Genomic DNA, 19,220 nt, shown 5'->3' with positions numbered 1-19,220 from the left:
TATAATCAAAGAATGTTTAACATCTTCCAACAAATAATGCCATTCTTAGAAAGAGTCTACAATTGCATGAAGCTCTTTAATGTGAATGTCATAATTGATCCTTGTAGCTGAATTTTTTTTAGAATAGAATGCAATTGGATTGAACTTTCCATCATTTTTTATTTGTGATAGTACAACTATTAAAGCAAAGTTAGAAGCATCAAACTCCAAATAGAAAGCCTTTGTAAAATTTGAATGCATTAAGATTAGAATTTTAGTAAAAATTACCTTCAAATCTTAAAAAAACTTTTGCACCTTAGGTCTCTATTCTAATTTATCTTTGGATGTCTATTGAGTGAGAGGAATAGTAATTTGAGAGTAATTCTTGATAAATATTTAATAGAAATTAAAAAAATCCAAGGAGGTAATGTACATCTTGTATTGTCTTAGAAATTTTTCACTTACTTATAGCTTAAACTTTCTTTGGATTTATTAATAAACCATTATTGGATATGATATATTCAAAAAAATTCTACTTTTAACTAATAGAATATATATTCTTTTAATTTGGCATATAATCCTACATCTTGTAAGTTTTATAAGATTAATCTTGCATGTTCTTCATATTCTTAACAATTCTTAGAATAGATTAAGATATCATTAAGATAGCAAACAATAAATTTATCTAACCATTTTCAAAAAATATCATTCATCAAATACTGGAATATAATTGGAACATTTGTCAATCCAAAAGGCATGATATTATATTCAAATATCCATACCTTCTCTAAAATGCTATCTTCCATTCATTTCATTCTTTAATCTACACCAAATTATATGTTCTATGGAGATTTATTTTGATATAGATCTTTGTTTGATCAACTTGCTCCAAAAGTCTTAATATCAATGGTAATAGATAACAATTCTTCATTGTTATTTTGTTGAGGCCGTAATAATCAATAGACATTTACAAAGTTTTATCTTTTTTCTTTACAAAAAACATTAATGCACTTGCTAGAGATTTAGAATATTGAATAAAGTTCTTTGCAAGATTTTTGTTGATATAATCCTTCAATATCAAAAGCTCATTTTGTAATAGGTTGTAGATAGTAGTTGAGCCTTTTCGTGAAGATAAATTGCATAATCATATAATTGATTATCTACCAATAAGTCAATATTCATTTGTTTTGAAGACATCTTGAAACTCCTTATAATACTTTGAGATAGCTATTAGTAAGCTTGCTTCTTCACGAGCTGGAGTTGCATAAATGACTAATGACATTTTTTTCTTAGCTATCTTCATATGAACCCTTACTCCAAAAAATAAAGGTTTTATTGTTAATAACTTCTTGATAGATTTTGCACAAAGAGATTCTATAGAAAAATCAATCTTATAAAACCTCCAATCTATAAATAAATTATATCTTTTCAACCACAAATAATAAAAATGGATGGGATTTTAATAATATTGAATACTATTTTATTATTATAGCCCTCAAATGATATTTTTAGTAGTATGGTTTTATGAATAATATTACTTAAAAATATCTATTAATTCTATATGTACAAGTTTTGACTTTTGTATTAAAAGAATTTTATGAAATTTGAAAAATTCTTCATTTAAAAAACAAGCCAATATTCTTAAATCTAATAAAGCGTTTTTTTTGAAGTTTTTGTGGATCAAGAAATAAAGATACAATAAAACAACAAATAAGTTAGATAAAACAAGAGAGACCTTAATGAATTTGAAGTATTGAAATGTCCAACTATATAGTTTCTATAATAATTGGGCTTCTTTATTTTTTCAAACTATTTCAATCTTTGTCTTTATTATATGTTGTTTCTTTGGACAATTTTCATATTTTTGGCCTTCTTTACTATAATATAAGCATAAGCCTTGTTAAAATTGATGCTTCTTCTCTTCTTTTGTAAGATGTTTGAATTGTATTGTATTAATTTGTATCTTCTTAGCTTTGGAATGTAAAATTAATGTATTTATTGAAGCAATAGAGTACAAATTTTCAATACATTGCTTTCTCAAAGTCTAAGAACATTGTTCTTAATGACATTGAAATAGTTGATTTTTTTACTTCATAGCTTGGCTCATAGTTTTATTGAGTATTTAAAGTTTACATAATGATAATAATAGATCTTTCACATCATCTCTTAATTTTCAATAGAATTGACTAATTGCGCAAAATTATATACATAAATTGACTCATAAAATAAATCTTTGTTGTCGTCCATTGGTCCTTGTTATGCTTTCAAAATATCTCTACAAATGATTCTAAAAAAGCTTCAAAGTTGCTTAAGTTTAGAGATCTCTTTTCAAATAAAGGAACAAATCAAGATAAGATTTGTGTCAAGGATAAGAACTCAATAAAAGCAAATAAACAAGCGAGACTTTTTTTCAAAGAAATATGACAAAATATGAATAAAAAAGTATATATATTAAAAAAAAAATTGAAATAGCTATTGCTAAAAGACAAGAAAATCAAAGACTCTTGAAACTAGACTAGAAGCAAGAAAAGAATTAAAAAGAATAAAGAAGGCTTTATTCTTGCCTCTATATATACTATCTACCTAGGAGCTACATAGCCACATTCTATAAAACCTCTAAAATATATTGACTTTACATGATATGTATCTTAACTTGCAATGTAAGTTTTTTATATGTGCACTATATAGTTAGCTTGTTCTACAAGCTACCAATACATATGATATATGATTAATATATTGAATAATTTTCTAAGCTATTAATTAACTACAAACACATGTAAAATCAAAGAAACATTGATGAAGCTTCTAAGACATTTTTCTAGAAGATGTTATAAAATTAATCTATTTTTACTTACTTCTATCTATTCATATTATTTAGATAATAATTAAAATAAATATATGTTTGTAAAATTATCCTTCTTCTAGAGACAAGTTCTACAAGGAGTGGTGATTACATGTTGATAAAATCTAAAATGCAGCAAATTATATTTACCACGTTCTTTGATCTTTATTTCTTTAGAAGATAGTTGATAGGTACTCTTAGCCATCAATAATGTCCCATTCTAATGTAAAAAGACCACCCTATTATTTGATTATTGTTGAGATCTTCATAACTTCTTTCAAATAAAATATTTATAATACCATCAGAACCCATTCTTATCTCCAATAAAATCACCGAATATCAAGACTCTCTTCTTAAGTTGTGATATCAAATGTTTTTTATTTCACCATCTATTTGAGGAAGAACATATTATTCTTAAAGGTCTTCATTTTTATTATATCATCTTGAAGGTTGTAATAATCACAATATTTCATTTAAATAAAATATTTTAATCTAAATCGATATTGCGTCAAATTTAAGACCTCTTTTATCTTGCATTCTTGATTGTTATCCACTTATATAAGAGACAATGATATTTGTCTTCTTCTGAAGATATTCACTATTTTATATAATTTCAAAAGAAATACATGAAATATGGGATGAATTCTCATAGACTTGTGTAGCTGTAATTAATAAGTAATTAGATTGACTTGTTCACAAATAAGAAATGGTCCAAGTTTATGGTAATTCAACTTGTCACAAGAGCAAATAGTTTTAATATTATACTAAAGTAATCATACCTTATTACTATTGTGGAAATGAAGTTGTTTCTTGTAATAGGCATTAATCTTGTTTTTTTTCTTGTTGTTCTTGAGTCTTTTTTAATTGCGCCTTCATTGTTGTATGTAGCTCAGATAAATAATCTGCCAAATCTTTTGCTACTAGATTATCAACTTTTGAAAAGTCAAAAGTATTAAATTATATGTAATAATCATAATTAACAAAGAAAAGTGTTTTTTGCATAGAAAAATTTATCATGTTACTATAAGAAAATTTTTCCAATGGCAAAAGAATTGTCTATTCATTTTGTTGGTAATTAATGGTATATGTCAAATATTACTCCAAAATCTAATTTACATACTCTAATTATCCATCAATTTGAAGATAAAAAGTTAAAGATAGTTTTATGTCTATATTAAGAATCTTAAAAAGTGTTCTCCAAAATCTTAATACAAACTAAGTTCTCCTATTCAATATAATATTCTTAAGCAAATCATCATAGCGATAGATGTTGTCAAGGAAAAACTTAGCTGTTTCTTTACTTGTGATAGATTTTGTACATGATACAAAATGTTCCATCTTTGTGAAACAACTTATTATCATGAATATAGAGTCATAAGAACCTTAGACTAAAAGATCCATGATATAATCTATAGAAATAAAAGACCATGGTTTTTTTGGAATTGATTATGATTGAAGAAGTTTATAAGATCAATGACAAGGAGTTTTTGATCTTAAATAAATATCACAAGATTGTACAAAATCTTTAACTGCTTTCCACATTTGAGACCATCAAATATCCTTAGATATTAGTTCCAAAGTCTTATTGTACCTAAAATGCCATATTCCTAGAAAGTTGTGATGAGCTTGAAAAATATATAATTGACATTTTTTTTGTAGAATATATAAATGTCCTTCAAAATATAGTAGATTGTTTTTAAATTCAAACTTAAAAGTATCATGAGACTTTGAAGGATTTTTCTTAATATCCCAAATAAGAGGATCAAAAGACATACTTGACTTAACTTTTTTAATGAAAGTTGAATCAATAGTTAATGTTGATTTTATTGCTCAAAAATAAAAAATGCTTTGGCTTCAAGAAAATTGTTTGTTGTTAATAAAAAGTGGCATATCCTTCTTTTGATGTAAATTGAGATTGTGTAGAAAGTTTATCTAACAAATTTTATTATTTTTTTAATTAATAAATGATCTTCAATTCAAATCTTAACAACCATATGCTACAGTGGGCTTAACAACAATTTAAAATATGTCTTGATATGAAATAATCAAGGTTCTTATAATTTGTATATACTATAAGTAGACTAAGAGTGCTTTATAAATAATGGCACCCTTTTTAAAACAAATCCATGATTGCAAGAAGTTCTTTGTTATGGATCTTGTAGTTAATCTCGGCTACTGAAATGTTTTTGAAATGAAAAGCTATTAAATGAAGTTTATTATCTGTTTCTATTTATTACAATACAACACCTAAAAAAAAGTCTCATATATCTAATTCCATAAAAAATGGCTTATAAAAGTCAACACCAGACAAGATTGATATAGTAACAAAGGTTGTCTTCAAAGTTTCAAATCCTTCTTTTGCTTCTTGATTCCATTGAAGTTTTTTTTTTACAAGTCAAATGTGTAAGTGGATTTGCAACTTAAAAGAAGTGTATGATGAAGATCGAATAGTAGTTGGAAAATTTCAAAAAACATTAGACAGCTTTTATTATTTATGAAATCTTTTAATCTATAATAATTTGAAATTTTTTAGTATCGATCATAAATCCATCATTTGAAATAATATATTTTAAGAAGTTGACTTGAGTAGTGTAAAATATATATTTTATTATATTGTCATAGAATCTTACATCTTTTAATTTTTTTAATACATGACAAATATATTTTTTTATGTTTTTGGAATAGATTAAGATGTCATCTAGATAATAGATAATAAAATTATCTAAAAAACTCTCAAAAAACATCATTCATTAGATATTAAAAAATTATTGGTATATTTATAAGTCTAAAAGGCATGACGTTATATTCAAAATATCCGTACTTAGTTCAAAATGCAGTCTTTCATTCATCTCTTTTTTTGATGCGTACTAGATTGTATGCCCTTCATAGATTTATTTTTATATAAATCTTATCTTGATTCAACCAATCAAAAAATCTAAATATTAATATTAGCAGGTATTTGTTCTTGATGGTGATATTGTTGAGTCTTTAATAATTGATACACATCTACAATAATCCATCTTTTTTCTTTGCAAATAAAATTAAAGCTCCTATTAGAGATTTCAAATGGTGTATGAAGTTCTTTGCTATATTTTTTTTACTATAGTCTTTGAATTTAGCCAATTTATTTTGTAGATTAGTCCAAATGGTAGTTGAGCTCTTTATTGAAGGTCAATTGAATAGTCATAGGGATAATGTTTCAAAAGTATATCTATATTTTTCTTCTTAAATATATCTTTAAAATCTTAATATTGACTAAAAATACTATTTAAAGTATTTCTATCATTAAAAATAAATGTGGTGTAAATGACACAAGGTGATCATTCTTTTGTAGCATGTAAGAAAGTTTTTATGTCTACAAATATAGGTTTGGTTATACTAGACATATGATTTTCTACTTAATTAATTATACTCTTAGTTATTCTTTCAGAAATGTCAAGACTACAAAAAATCCAATCTATTCAAGGATTATATTTTTTTAACCATAATAGACCTAAAATCACTAAATTACAAAGAGATCAAATGATATTAATATCACAAAGCTATTATGACTATTAATTACTTCTTCTAAAAGAAATATTTCATTAATAATATCTCTAGAGGATAACAAATGACCATCTATAACTTCTACATAAACAAGTTTTGTTTTCTTTACTAAAGATATATTATTTCTTTTAACAAACTCTTCATCTAAAAATCAATCTGAGGCTCTTGAATCTAATAAGACAAAGTCTTTGTAATGTTTAGGTCCTAAACTAATATCTATTATAAAATAAGAAGAGGGTTTAAAAGAAAGAATAGGACCTTCATTAAGTATTGAGCAAGGTTTCAATCGCACCATCTCTATTATAGCTAGACAAACTTATTTTTTGACATACTATCTTCTTTGATAGTTATACTTCTCATTTTATAATTGCATCACTTCTTTAGATAATGTTGAGTAATGTGCTTTGGTTCTCAAAAATATAAAAAAAATTCTTCTTAATGATAATAAGTCTTTTCTTACTTAGTACGAGGTTTGGAACATATTACATCAATTTGTATATCTTCTAATTTTGAAGGTATGTGTTGAAAAGACATTAGTATTGCCATTAAATTATAATAAAGTTGAAGCCTACTCATGCAATTCTTATATTAAAATTCAAAAAGTCAATTGTCATACTTTATAATAAAATCAATTACTTAATTCAATATTTAAAGATCAATTTCTTTACCTTATATTGTAATCTATAAAAAAATTGGCTAATATTTGTAATATCATATCTCTTAATATCAATCTCAAGTTATTGAAATTGTAAATCATATAATGTTATAAATTAATTTTATTGTTGTAAAATATGGATCTTATTTGTTACAACATAAATTACATCATGTTTTTCATACATAGATCAAAGCTCCTTCAAAAAAGCTTCCAAATTATCTAATATTGGATCACGTTGTTCAAAAAAAGATGAAAATCATGATAATATAGAATCAAAAAATAATATTCTAATGAACTTGACTTGTGATTTTAGAATTGAATAGCTTTAGAATTGAAGTTCAATTGTCAATTGTGTTTGATTGATGAATCTTCAAAGCTTTGATTTTGTACCATCAAACTTCTTAAGTAAGGCAATTCTTGGTTTTCTAGTGTTTGAATGGTGTTCTATCATAGGAAAATGGACATGATTTGGTGTAGATGTTGAAACAATTCTAATCATTTCTATATCTCCACTTTTTGTAATTTTTTTTTTGTAGTGGTATATTAAATTGATGCATTGCAAATATTAATTTCTTCAATTGTTCTTACATTTGTATCATTATATTCTTTATTTTAAAAAACTTTTGCCATAACAATATTTAGAAAAAAAGAGATATCTAATATTGCTGAAGACAAATAAAAGAAATAACTTGAGAACAAAAAAATAATAAAAATAATATCAATTTAGAAAAAGATAATCCGCAACTTCTAATAGACTTATGTTTTATAAAAAAAAATGATAATCGACTCTTAATCAACAAAAGATAAAGCTTTGATATTATAAGTATATTCTTGCCAATTTGTCAAAGATAAGAACTTGATAAAAATAAATAAACAAGTGAGACTTTCTCAAAGAAGTATGACAAAATAGAAATAAGAAAGTATATATTAAAAAGAAATTAGAATGACTATTGCCAAAAGACAAAAAAATTAGAGACTCTTGAAACTAAACAAAAAGCAAGAAAAGAATTGACAAGAATAAAGAAGGCTTCACTTTTATCTCTATATATACTATCTACCTAGGAACTACATGGTGACGTTTTATAGGACCTTCAAAATGTGTTGAATTTGCATGATATATATATCTTAACTTACAAGGCAAGTTTTTTATATGTGTACCATATAGTTAGCTTATTCTACAAGCTACTAATATGTGTGACATATGATTAACTTATTGATGAAGTTTCTAATCTATGAATCAACTATGAACACATGTAAAGTCAAAGCAATGTCTATAAAGCTTTTAGGATGCTTTCTTAAAAGATATCATGAAATTAATCTATTTTTACTTACTTCTATCTATTCATATTACCTAGATAATAATTACAGTAAATATATGTCCGTGATAGCTTATACTATGAGCAGATTCCAACTAAATCAACTTACAACTTCTTTACTTGATAGCATTCAAGTTATAAAAAAATTATTAATTGAATTTGATTAACAAACTCTTGAAACTTAGAACATGTGTCGTCAAACTTTTTTAGAAGATTAATTTGAGGCTCTAATCAAGAATTTTATATCCTTGAAATTATGAGTTTATAAGGTCAGATACCTTAATGCTTTATTAATTCATTGCTCTTATATTCTATAATGCTAACAATCAAACTAGTTGCAATGAAAAAGATATTATGTTCAATTTTATTGACTTTGTCTACAATTGCAAAGCACGTAGATTGTTTCCATGGTTCTCTTTAAAAGAAAAGTTTTAAAATCCAATTGATTATTAATATTTTGATATAAGAGCTTTGTAAGTGGAAATATATAGAAGTCTTTATATGGACAAAGAAATATATTAAGAACACAAGAACAATGGCAAAAGATTGAAAGAGCTTGAAGAACAAGATCATATTAGAAAGAAGACAGTTCTATACAAAAGAAACTTATTTAGAAGTCCAAGCAAAAGAAGAATAAAAATATTATAAAAATAAATTTATAAATATATATATATATATATATATATATATATATTAAATTATTTAAAATTTAGCTATTTAATTCTTAAAAATTATTTTAAAGATAAAATGTAGTTTTCATTATTTTTTTATCTAAATATGTTTTTAACCATAAATTAATATAGCATATAAATTATTCATTCTCTACAATTTTTAGTTCTTTAATTCAAGTTGGACCAGTTTTACATCCAACAATAAAATGTAAAAGTAATGACTAAGTTTACAAAAAAGTAATTTCAACATAATAAAGCTCAAAAAAAATCTATGCGAAAAAGACAAAATATAAATATAATATATTAAATATTTTAATTATTCTTAATATCTAATCCATAAGTTATAACTTATTACTAGACAAATTAGTTTTAATAAATTCCATTCTATACCATTAATAAGTATTTAAAAAATATCTTAGATATTTGAAGTATAAAAGAATCAATAAAATTATACCAATGGATCTAATAATATTATGTAGTTGAAAATTATTTCCTAAATAAGTATCTATATAATAAAACAATGTAGATATAATGCAAAGAGATTAAAAATAAATAAATTAATTAATTAATTAAAAACTTATAATTAATAAAACATAAGAATGAGGAAACTAGGGAATATGGAAATAAAGTTGCATAGATGAACAAAAAAATGGATGGATGTATCAAAGATTATAGTATTCAATGGTAAGGATTTTTACTAATAAATAAATAAATAATTATATATATATATATATATATATGAACTTATTAAAGCCAAATCTCAATTTTATTGAAGCCACATCTTCCAAACAATGTGATGATTAATTTAGTCGAATGTCACTCCATCTTATGCAATGTGCTCATGATAATGACTCAATGTGGATGATGTGGATCATCATCTGCTATAAGTGCCAAAAGCAACCGGTCTTTTCTGCTCGAATTTTGTTTTTTTGATTGATACTCTCTTCATGAGTGTAAAAGGCAGCCTCATCCTCTTCTTCCACATCCCACCTTAATCTCTGTGCATATGAACTATGCATTATAGCTGAGCCTATTTACAGGCATTGAAAGGATGTAAGATGAGTAGTTGAATTGGAACATGTTGGAATTTTAAATTAGAGCTTGCAATTACATTTATATTCTTAATATTTAATTGCATAGATTGATATTGTCAAATTTATACTATTGTACAAGCGTTAGGCTTCATTGATGCATCTTTAGATTGGCAAATAATATAATGCTTGAAAAGCTAATTAATTTTTCTTAAGCAATAATATAATCAAAAAACTATTTGACATGATATCGTTCAATAGCAAACCTTTGATACTTCTATTAATAAGATTAAGTTTGTTCTATAGCTCAACTCCTTATACTCTAAGAACTTTCTAGCATTTAGTTTCTCATTATACAAAATCCTCCCAACAAAGGTTATTTGTCATGCGGCAACTTTATTTCCATTGTTGCTGAGATGGAAGAAGACCATTATTAATTGATGGATTATAAATGGCATTTTGTATACATCCACATGTGCATTGATGGCTATCTTATTTGTATAATATAAAATAATAATAGAATAGTAATTGTAATAAAGACTTGGATTTGTCTTGTTGGTGAAGATGATAGTAAATAAACTTCAAGTATTTACTTTTCCAATTATCAATCCTTATTTATGAATTAATGTTGTGTATATATATCTTCTTTCTAACATAGATTTGACAAATTTGTTATTCCAGCTCATATAAAGGCTCTCGTCTCTTTCTCCACCAATATTAATTTATTAGTTTAACTACTTCAAATACTAAGCTTCAACTTAATAGAACTTCTCTATCAATTAGAATCGCCTCTCCGGTCTTTACAAAAAGTAATATTCCAAAAGCCACCTCTTTCACACACACTCGCATTCTTCTATCAACTATAGTGGCATTTTGTGGTGCATAATGAACTATAGAAGTTTTTGCCGAATAATGATGATGGTGGAATGAAGTGACATTAGACTAAATTAATCATCACATGGTTTGGAGGGTGTGGCTTTAACAAGTCAATATATATATATATATATATATTATGCAAATAGATTTTCATATATACATTTTTAGTAATATTATTATTAATGCAAGATAGAATTAAGTTTGAAAAAAAGATTAAGTGAAATTATTTGGTAATATATATATATATATATTGTAATGATGATTGTTATAAACTAAAATATTCTAATTTATATGCACTTTAAGTATTACTATTGGTACTTAGAAACAAAGAACTTAAACAATAAAAACCAACATTGTACTACTGTCTTTATTTGATTCATTTGGAAAAATACTTTTCAATTTTCTTTTTCTTCTTCTTCTTTTATGAATCAAGTAAATATGCAATGGAATACATTTTTGCTGTAGAATAGACATTTTCTTTCAGTTATGTCTGCAAATGACTTCAATTGACAATGGAAGCCACAGTCTAGACTTGAAAATTACAAACTTTGATGAGAGAATAAGATCGACTAAAATGAACACAGTAATCAAAAAGGGAAAGAGGAAATATCTATCTGGAAGAGTCGGCGTGGATCACGACGCACCAGGGAAGAGGCTTCCACCTCAGCAAGTAGAGCCTTCTAGAAGCACCTCCCGGAGAAAAAGCAGTGTTTCCCTTGAGTCCCAACATCTTATGCTCCGCTTTTCTTCTCTTGCTGCCTCTGCTGCGGCTTTTGCTGTTGCTGGGGACAGCGCCATTTTCAGGGGACCAGGGCTCCTTCACAGCGCCGGGCGTTTACCACCTGCACCTGTACTAAGCGGCGCCTGTGTTGAATCGAAGTTCCTCCCTTGCACAACAAGTCGTTCATGGATCCGTATCACGTGTGGCGTTGTCGATACTCCTCCTTTTGCACCTTTTTCGTTTCGCTTCTAGGACCTGTTTCTCTACTTGGAAAACTGTGGCAATGCCCTCTAGAGCATTACGTCATGTTGGTCCCCGCGTATACACTAAGTTCTGTGTTGCACGCTGTCTCTCCTGTTCACCCTATGCTGAATAGTCCCCTGAACATGTTGACTAAGGAGTTGCTTGTATGGGGCTTGATTTCTGTGCGGGGCAGACCTACCAATCTCTGACAGTATCTAAGATCTAATCTATTCTACCTATCGATGCGACATGGTTTTTACTATCTCACGGAATCTTCTACGCTGTTGAGCATCAACCCCTAAAAATTATCTTTAGGGCGAAAATTACTCTTAATTCTACACATTGAGCTGAAGTGTTGAATGACGTGCCTCCTCAACGAAGTCGTGGAACGATCTGGGATAACTTCCACAGCGACCACACGTGCAGAATGCGTATGCTCTACACACATTCATCGCATAACTCCACCACAAATTCCATCTGATTGAAACTAATCTCTGTACAACTTGTACGAAGCATTTTGGCACATCTCCTAGATTTCTTTTTGACGAATCGTTGAGGGCATTCCAGGAGGATCAATCGCTTCCAAATTAGGTCTATCATGTCGTGGGAATTTCGTGATAATAATAGTTTGGTTCACTGAGCGCATTCGGCAAACATGATTCCAACAGATGTCAAGGCTGAACATTGATTTCGTCACCGCGCGGCTCCACATAGGCAGATCCTGCCCCCACCACAAAACGCGAGCCGTTCGATGACGTTATTTCGTTGCAGCACCAAACACGAGCCTCTTGTAGCCGGATAAGGTGTCTGCGCGCCATAGCTCCCATTGGACCAGACCGTGCGTCTCAGGCCTATGCCCACTGCACTGGACTAACAGGTCGTCTGTAGCCGAAGCTTTTCGCCTTCACCATCTGTAGAGGGTGGTGAGCGCTGGTATCCTCTTGTGTCCGCGCCTTGGCTTTGTTGCCGCGGCCTCCCCTGGTCTTGTTGTGGGATTCTGGTGCAGCAAGCTGCATTTAGCGCAGCTGTAGTCCGCTAGTTTCTCCCCCGAAAATCGTTTTCCCTATCGTCTTATTGCGTGTCTTGCCGCTAAGCATTTCACACTTGTATATCCGTTTGAGAATCTCAACCTCTGAGAGTTTGTGGATTCTTCACCTGCCTCATCAATCTTGAATAGGAGGTGGCTGTGAGAAGTTTTACCGTCGGTTGTTGAGAGAGTTTCTTTCATTGGAATTAACACCAATTCTTGAACCTCTCAGAAACACAATGGCGCTAGTCCGAGAAGCTGTGCTGAGCAAGGGGATGCCGAGTGGCCTGACACGGCACAATTCTCGAGTTTGCTCACAGGAGAGATCATCCTCTTCGACTTCATTGTCGAATGTATTCATTAGGACAGGTCCTGCGTCGACGAACGCATCAACTCATTACGGGGGTGGCTCTGCTGCCACTGTCAAGCTCTTCTCGATGGCCAATCAGGTTTCTTTTCCCCTAAGATTTTTGTACTGCAGACAGCCTACAATGAGGGTCGACCTGTTATTGCAGTCTTAAATAATATGATTAGTATGGCTTCTATTCAGCAAGAAGTTTAAGGGCATTACCCAATTTGAAGCCATGACCGGGTGACCATCAGTGGAGTTGTACTGATTATAGGTTAAACTGGAACAACATTTTGTCCCTGAGAGTAATGCAGATTACTGGGTGTATTGTTCTACTATCAATTGGGACTTAATGCGGAATTCATATCTGACAGAAATGTAAGAGCGCCTCGCAGCAGACAAGAAAATGCGGAAAGTTGGTTTGCAATGCCAAAGCGAGTCCTAATGGCAGCGAGGGGCCAAAGGTACAGCGAGATGCGTAGCAAACATTTGAATAGTACTCATGCATTTAGAGAATTGTCCAATTTCGTGTGCCAAGTATATTGCCAAGGGTATTCATTCCTAACTTTGGCTGCGTTAACGGATGTTTTAAATGGGTGGCAGATGGTTGTAGCTATCACCGGTGCAACGGGATTTGTTGGCTCTAGACTGGTGGAAAGACTCGTTAAAGGTATCGAGCCCATCATATAGCATTTTCTTTTCTGGTCTAGACTCCTCCCTTCGACTAATTGTGTTCTATGGTGCTGAAGTCAGGAGCTTACTCATTGAAGGCCAGCTGATACCGCTGGCCTGGGGTTGTGTATTTCAAGTACATTTTGTCTGAACAGAACCGTTTTCCGTTGTGAATCCACGCAGATGGACATGAAGTTCGAATTCTGACCCGTTCTGAAACCAGGGCCCGGGAAATTTTTCCTGGTGAGTATCCGTAGTCTAAAAGGTGTTTGATTTCTCTTCCCCATTATAGAGTGTGAGAGGTTGCTCATGTTTGGTATGCGTCATTTCAACGTAGTCCCGGTCTTAGATCGTGATTACTTTGCTGAGGATACCGGGAGGTCTTTTTCGCAGAAACAAGGTATCCGGGTGTGAAGGTAGCAGAGGAAAGCAGGTGGGATGAACTGATTCAAGGTTCTACCGGCGTTGTCAACTTGGCTGGTTCCCCTATTTCCACGAGATGGACTCCCGAGGTATGCGAGATACGTTTTGATGTGTTTGTATTCTACTGTGACCAAAGAATTACAGAAATTGCACCCTATTAGCGTGCTTGATTAGACGGACGTTATGTGGATTGTGTTGTTTCATCATCGTTCGATTGAATATTCTGTTGAAAATCGTGTTACGAGGTCATATAACATTTTCCGATTTTTAGAGGTAGTACACATTATGCAGAAAGTTGGCAAAAAGCTATTGGAACTCGATTTTTTTTTAGGACTTGTCATTCTTGGGTTGTCATCAATTGGTGCTTATTTCCCATACGCTAATTGTTTATCACAGGTGAAAGCAGAAATCAAGGACTGCAGGGTTGCAGCTACTAGCAAGGTGAGCATTTCAGGGATTGAAAACATGTTTGAGATGTGTGAAATGAGCGATGTTCATACATGGTGTACTTAGATACTTGAGGATTTCAGTAATCATATTGGTAAAATTGAGGGCAATTTTAAACTCACAAGTCTGTTGAGAAAAGGTATGTCGGATTTTAGTCTAGCTGTTCTTGATCTGAACAAATTAGCAAACTCAGAGTAACAGTTCAAATATTCAGCGAGATTCTGCAATAAAAGATGGTGCGCATGTTTGCTGGAAATTATAGGTGGTGCAAGCGATCAATTCAGCACCGAAAGAGGCGCGACCTGCTGTTCTTGTTAGTTCGACCGCAGTTGGATTCTACGGCAAGTGAACTTCTTCACAAGGAAACCATGTATACAGCCTATGATACGGTGCGAATATTATGAAGGAAATAGTAGTTAGTGATCCACACGCCTCTGATACTGTAGTTTGTTTCTGCAGGGACAAGCGAGACGTCTGCGTTTGATGAGACAAGTCCTTCAGGGGATGATTATCTTGCCGAGGTACGTGCACTGGGTCATAATTTTAAAATGCGAGTAGTGTCTACTTATGCTGCTGAAACCTTCACGCGATGGGACAATCACATGTTTATCGGACCCTCAGTACAAAGTGCATTATGGTTCGAAAGCGGGATTAGGAACTGACATAAGAGCCCATTCTGGTTCATCTGGCAAGAGCTTCTTCTAATCAGATTTCTAAACTCAACTGGTAGGACTTGGCCTTGATCATTGTTGAACCCGTTAGTTACACTAAACCTGGTCAAGTTGTATCTGAGTTTGTAGGTCCCAACTCTGTCTTTTGGAAGATAGGAAATCATCTTGTGTCGTATTGATAACCATCACGCTTTTAATCAGCTTCTTCGGAGGGAATGCACATTACAAGAGTGGTAGTATCGTTGAGAATACTGGTAAACAACACAGGAATTCTACTATTATCTTGATCAGTTTAGCTGATGATGAGGGTTTAAGAGTATCGATGTCGATTCGTGGAGCTCAACACAGGTTTGTAAAGCATGGGAAGCAAGTGCTCGCAAGGTGCGCCAAGGAACCAGACTCGTTCTCCTTCGCACTGGAGTCGTGCTGGATGGACAGGAGGGTGGTAGTCTAGGCACGTCTCTGGAACCCTATTCTTTTCTCCAACTTATTCTTCAACACTGAAATGGTCGGAATGAAATGCCCGATCGGGAACGTGCGGTGATCGTTAGTGTATCTTCTAAGCGATATACTATTCTTCAAAAGTGTTAGTATCCCAAACCAAACTGCTTCGACTTCTCACCCAAACTATAACTAAATTTGAAGTAGGTCGTTTTAGAGTTTGATATAGATAGTTCGGTCGTTCCTAAGCCCGTTTTCGTCAGCACCGCCTTGTCCCACCTTTGGTACCCGCTGCTTAAGTCGTGTTAATGTCGATTTGTGGGTCACAATTACGACTGAATAGCTCACAATGATGAATTTAGAACCCCTCTTTGCTATTCTGATTATTGTTTCGACTCAATTTAGATTTTTCAGAATAAAATGGTGACCTTCAGAATACATCAATTTTGCGAACGGGCTGGGGCAGGTGTGCAGAGTGTGGGAGGAGAAAGCTAAAGGATTGGAGAATGGCACCCGCCTTGTTCTCATCCGTATAGGCGTTGTACTTGATAAAGACGGCGGAGCACTAGGCATGTTCACCACTTTCTAACTTGCACCTAGACTTCACTTGAAGAAAATTCTTGAATGACACCGATTAGCTATGTTAAATATGAATGCTAAGGATGGTACTGTTAGTTGGGGGTATTCGAAATGATTCACTACGTAGCCAACTTTACCTGAACCATGCTTTCGTTGATATGCTTTATGGTAGGAAGTAACTTCTAGTACAGATTCCTAGAGTTACACTTGTAAGTACTGTTTAGAACTTCTCGGAGTCGTTTGTATCCAAGTCACGAAGCTGCTCTTTGTTTTTCATAGGAGTGATGATCAACTATTTTCACTATCCCGTACGGATGTATTGATCGTATATAGTTTTCGAGCCATTTTGTTTAAGCTAGAAACATTAAATTTGTGTTTTCACATTATCTTTCGTCATCTCTTTCGGTAGAGCCATTGGGGTAATATACGAGTCAGTGTTAGTGGACGTTCAAATAACTGACTCCTACAGCACATTAGTTAGTTAAAAATGGACCTGCTCTGTACCTTCAAGCATATAAGCTGTTCAGTAGTTGATTTGGAATGTTTCCCTTTCGGTGATGTTGAGGGGTTTTGCACGACTTCCTCTTCAGAAATGGATGTATGACCTACCTTTCATGTAGTTGGATTTTAGAAACAGGATGTACAAGGTTTAAGAGCGCTACGAAATACTACTTCCTGATTGTATGTTTTTTTTCTTTTTTGTCCCTTTGCAGCCAAGATGGTTCCTATCTTCTCAATTTTCGCGGGTGGACCACTAGGCTCTGGAAAGCAATGGTTTGCTACATTTTCTCGATTGACTTATGTTCTTCAGTTCTTGGTGGTGCTCCTATTTGAGTACAGGATTCTCTTTACAGTGTTTATCAACAGTTTCCTCTTGCAACTGCCTTTCCTCTTAAGCGTTGAAGTAATGTGTAAAGATGGGCAGTTAGTGTCTGTGTCTTGCAATGGAGGTAGAATTAGATTCTTGTTCGAATTTATATAATTTGAATAGCTGTCGTCTCTATTGGTAACTCTCTTGCCAGATCCAAAAAGTCTCTCACCGGAAATACCTTACAATGCACTTAACTATCGCATTTGTACTTTCAATATGAAGGTTTTCATGGGTGCATCGCGACGATCTAGTGTCTATGATCATTGAATCTCTCAGAAATCCGGCGTATGAAGGTATGCAAAATCCCTCGAATTGGTTCATCTTAACCTTTGCGGCTCTTTAATTACGAAGGTTTAAAACCTAGTTTGTCTGCAGTGACGATTTTTATTTTTATAAACTACTTTACCCTGTATGTTCCTATGAGAATTGACATGCATTGTTAATTTCTGGGTCGACCATATGTTCCTTGATAGGTGTAATTAATGGAACAGCACCAAATCCAGTGCGAATGGCGGAGATGTGCGACCGACTAGGCGCCATATTGGGGCGCCCTTCTTGGCTTCCTGTTCCTGAGTTTGCCCTCAAGGCCATTCTTGGTGAAGGAGCCACTCTTGTAAGTTTCTGTGCGCTCTTTAACGTGAAATTTGTATGGTTTGAAAATTTTCAGTGCCGGGTGTCGCATTTCATACTGCAAACGCAGTGGTTTTGTACGGAGCATGTGAGCAATTTTCATGACAATCCTGTATAGGCTTTACGTCGCTTCGTAGTGGCTTGTGTTGAAATGAATGTCGGATAACTTTGTGCAGGTTTTGGAAGGACAAAGAGTGTTGCCAAAGAGAGCACAAGAACTCGGGTTTTCTTTCAAGTATCGCTACATTTCTGATGCTTTGAAAGCCATCTTGACCAGCTAGAACCCATATCTTGCATAAGCCGATGTGGGCTGTTACTTTCACAAATCATTGTAAGCTTGGAAGAATTCCATCTGATTGACACTCCGTTATGTCAAGCAGACTATTGTTGCTAGTGGACAATGTGGAGTTCTGAATGCCTGTTAACAACTAAAAGAATAATAATAAAACCAGTTATTTTCAGCGCAAAGACTTGCTAGACCAAAATCGCACAACTGAATGCTGAAAATTTTGTCGCAGGGTAATTAACTATACAAGAACTGCTGTTTTGAGATCTGAATGTAAGACATAGTCATTACGAGGGCGTCAGTGATTCATGGGCACAAGCTTGGATACAAATTCAAAGTTTCTTATCTCTTTGCTATTTATTTCATACCTATATTAGGAAGTGTTGAATTACTTCTATGTATGTATGTATGTATATATATATATATATATGCATTTTGTTTTAGTGAGTATGGTATTGCCGAACACCCAGAAAAACACACAGGATTTGGAGAGTAAATATGGTAGGGCGTGAAAATATTAATATGTACTTTTTTTGGATTGTGACTGTCATTGTGGACTGTATTAAGGTCATAATGTCTAGAAATACCTCGTTGGCTTGCTATAAGATTTTGACAATCATAGCCTTGTTTCAAGTCTTAAAGGTTTTGTGGTACAATCTAAAAAGGTTTTTTGCAATGCTACTAAGCAGCAAATATATGATTATCAAGTTTAGATTTTTTAAGTATCGTTTGTCAGATTTCAGTGGAATTGGAACAAAAAGAAAAGTATAAGAATATTGATTCTTGAGAAAAAAATATGTATATATGAAGTTTTCACCTAATGTTTGGGGTTCTTGTAAATGTTTCTTAAATTTTTATTTGATTCTTTTTGAATAAATCAATAATCATTATGTTTGACTTTTTTGCATTACAAGTTATGTAATAATACATCGATTATATAAACA

At 31.9% G+C, this 19,220-nt stretch overlaps 1 protein-coding gene across 1 annotated transcript; it reads left to right on the top strand.

Moving 5' to 3' along the window:
• Nucleotides 1-11,490: 11,490 nt before the first annotated feature.
• Nucleotides 11,491-18,458, top strand: LOC112284298 (epimerase family protein SDR39U1 homolog, chloroplastic). The gene is made up of 14 exons (XM_090252242.1): nt 11,491-11,837; nt 13,140-13,356; nt 13,631-13,720; nt 13,860-13,926; nt 14,112-14,171; nt 14,322-14,440; nt 14,748-14,792; nt 15,061-15,139; nt 15,258-15,319; nt 15,818-15,923; nt 17,203-17,263; nt 17,583-17,653; nt 17,834-17,973; nt 18,167-18,458. Exons 1-14 carry the CDS (start codon nt 11,491-11,493, stop codon nt 18,269-18,271), a joined length of 1,569 nt encoding a protein of 522 aa, XP_090108368.1. The 3' UTR covers nt 18,272-18,458.
• Nucleotides 18,459-19,220: the final 762 nt, after the last annotated feature.

Source organism: Physcomitrium patens, chromosome 7, assembly GCF_059467195.1.
Source record: "Physcomitrium patens ecotype Gransden chromosome 7, ASM5946719v1, whole genome shotgun sequence".
NCBI classification, from domain to species: Eukaryota; Viridiplantae; Streptophyta; class Bryopsida; order Funariales; family Funariaceae; genus Physcomitrium; species Physcomitrium patens.
The sequence above is the reverse complement of the archived record's forward strand: the minus strand, read 5'-3'. Positions and strand labels throughout refer to the sequence as shown.

What these genes read in the sequence shown, in the direction of transcription:
- LOC112284298 (XM_090252242.1), top strand. Translation starts at nt 11,491, where the DNA reads ATGAACACAGTAATCAAAAAGGGAAAGAGGAAATATCTATCTGGAAGA. An exon ending in CGTTCATGGATCCGTATCAC is followed by an intron (nt 11,838 to 13,139) that starts GTGTGGCGTTGT and finishes TGAACCTCTCAG; the next exon opens with AAACACAATGGCGCTAGTCC. An exon ending in ACAGGAGGGTGGTAGTCTAG is followed by an intron (nt 15,924 to 17,202) that starts GCACGTCTCTGG and finishes GTCCCTTTGCAG; the next exon opens with CCAAGATGGTTCCTATCTTC.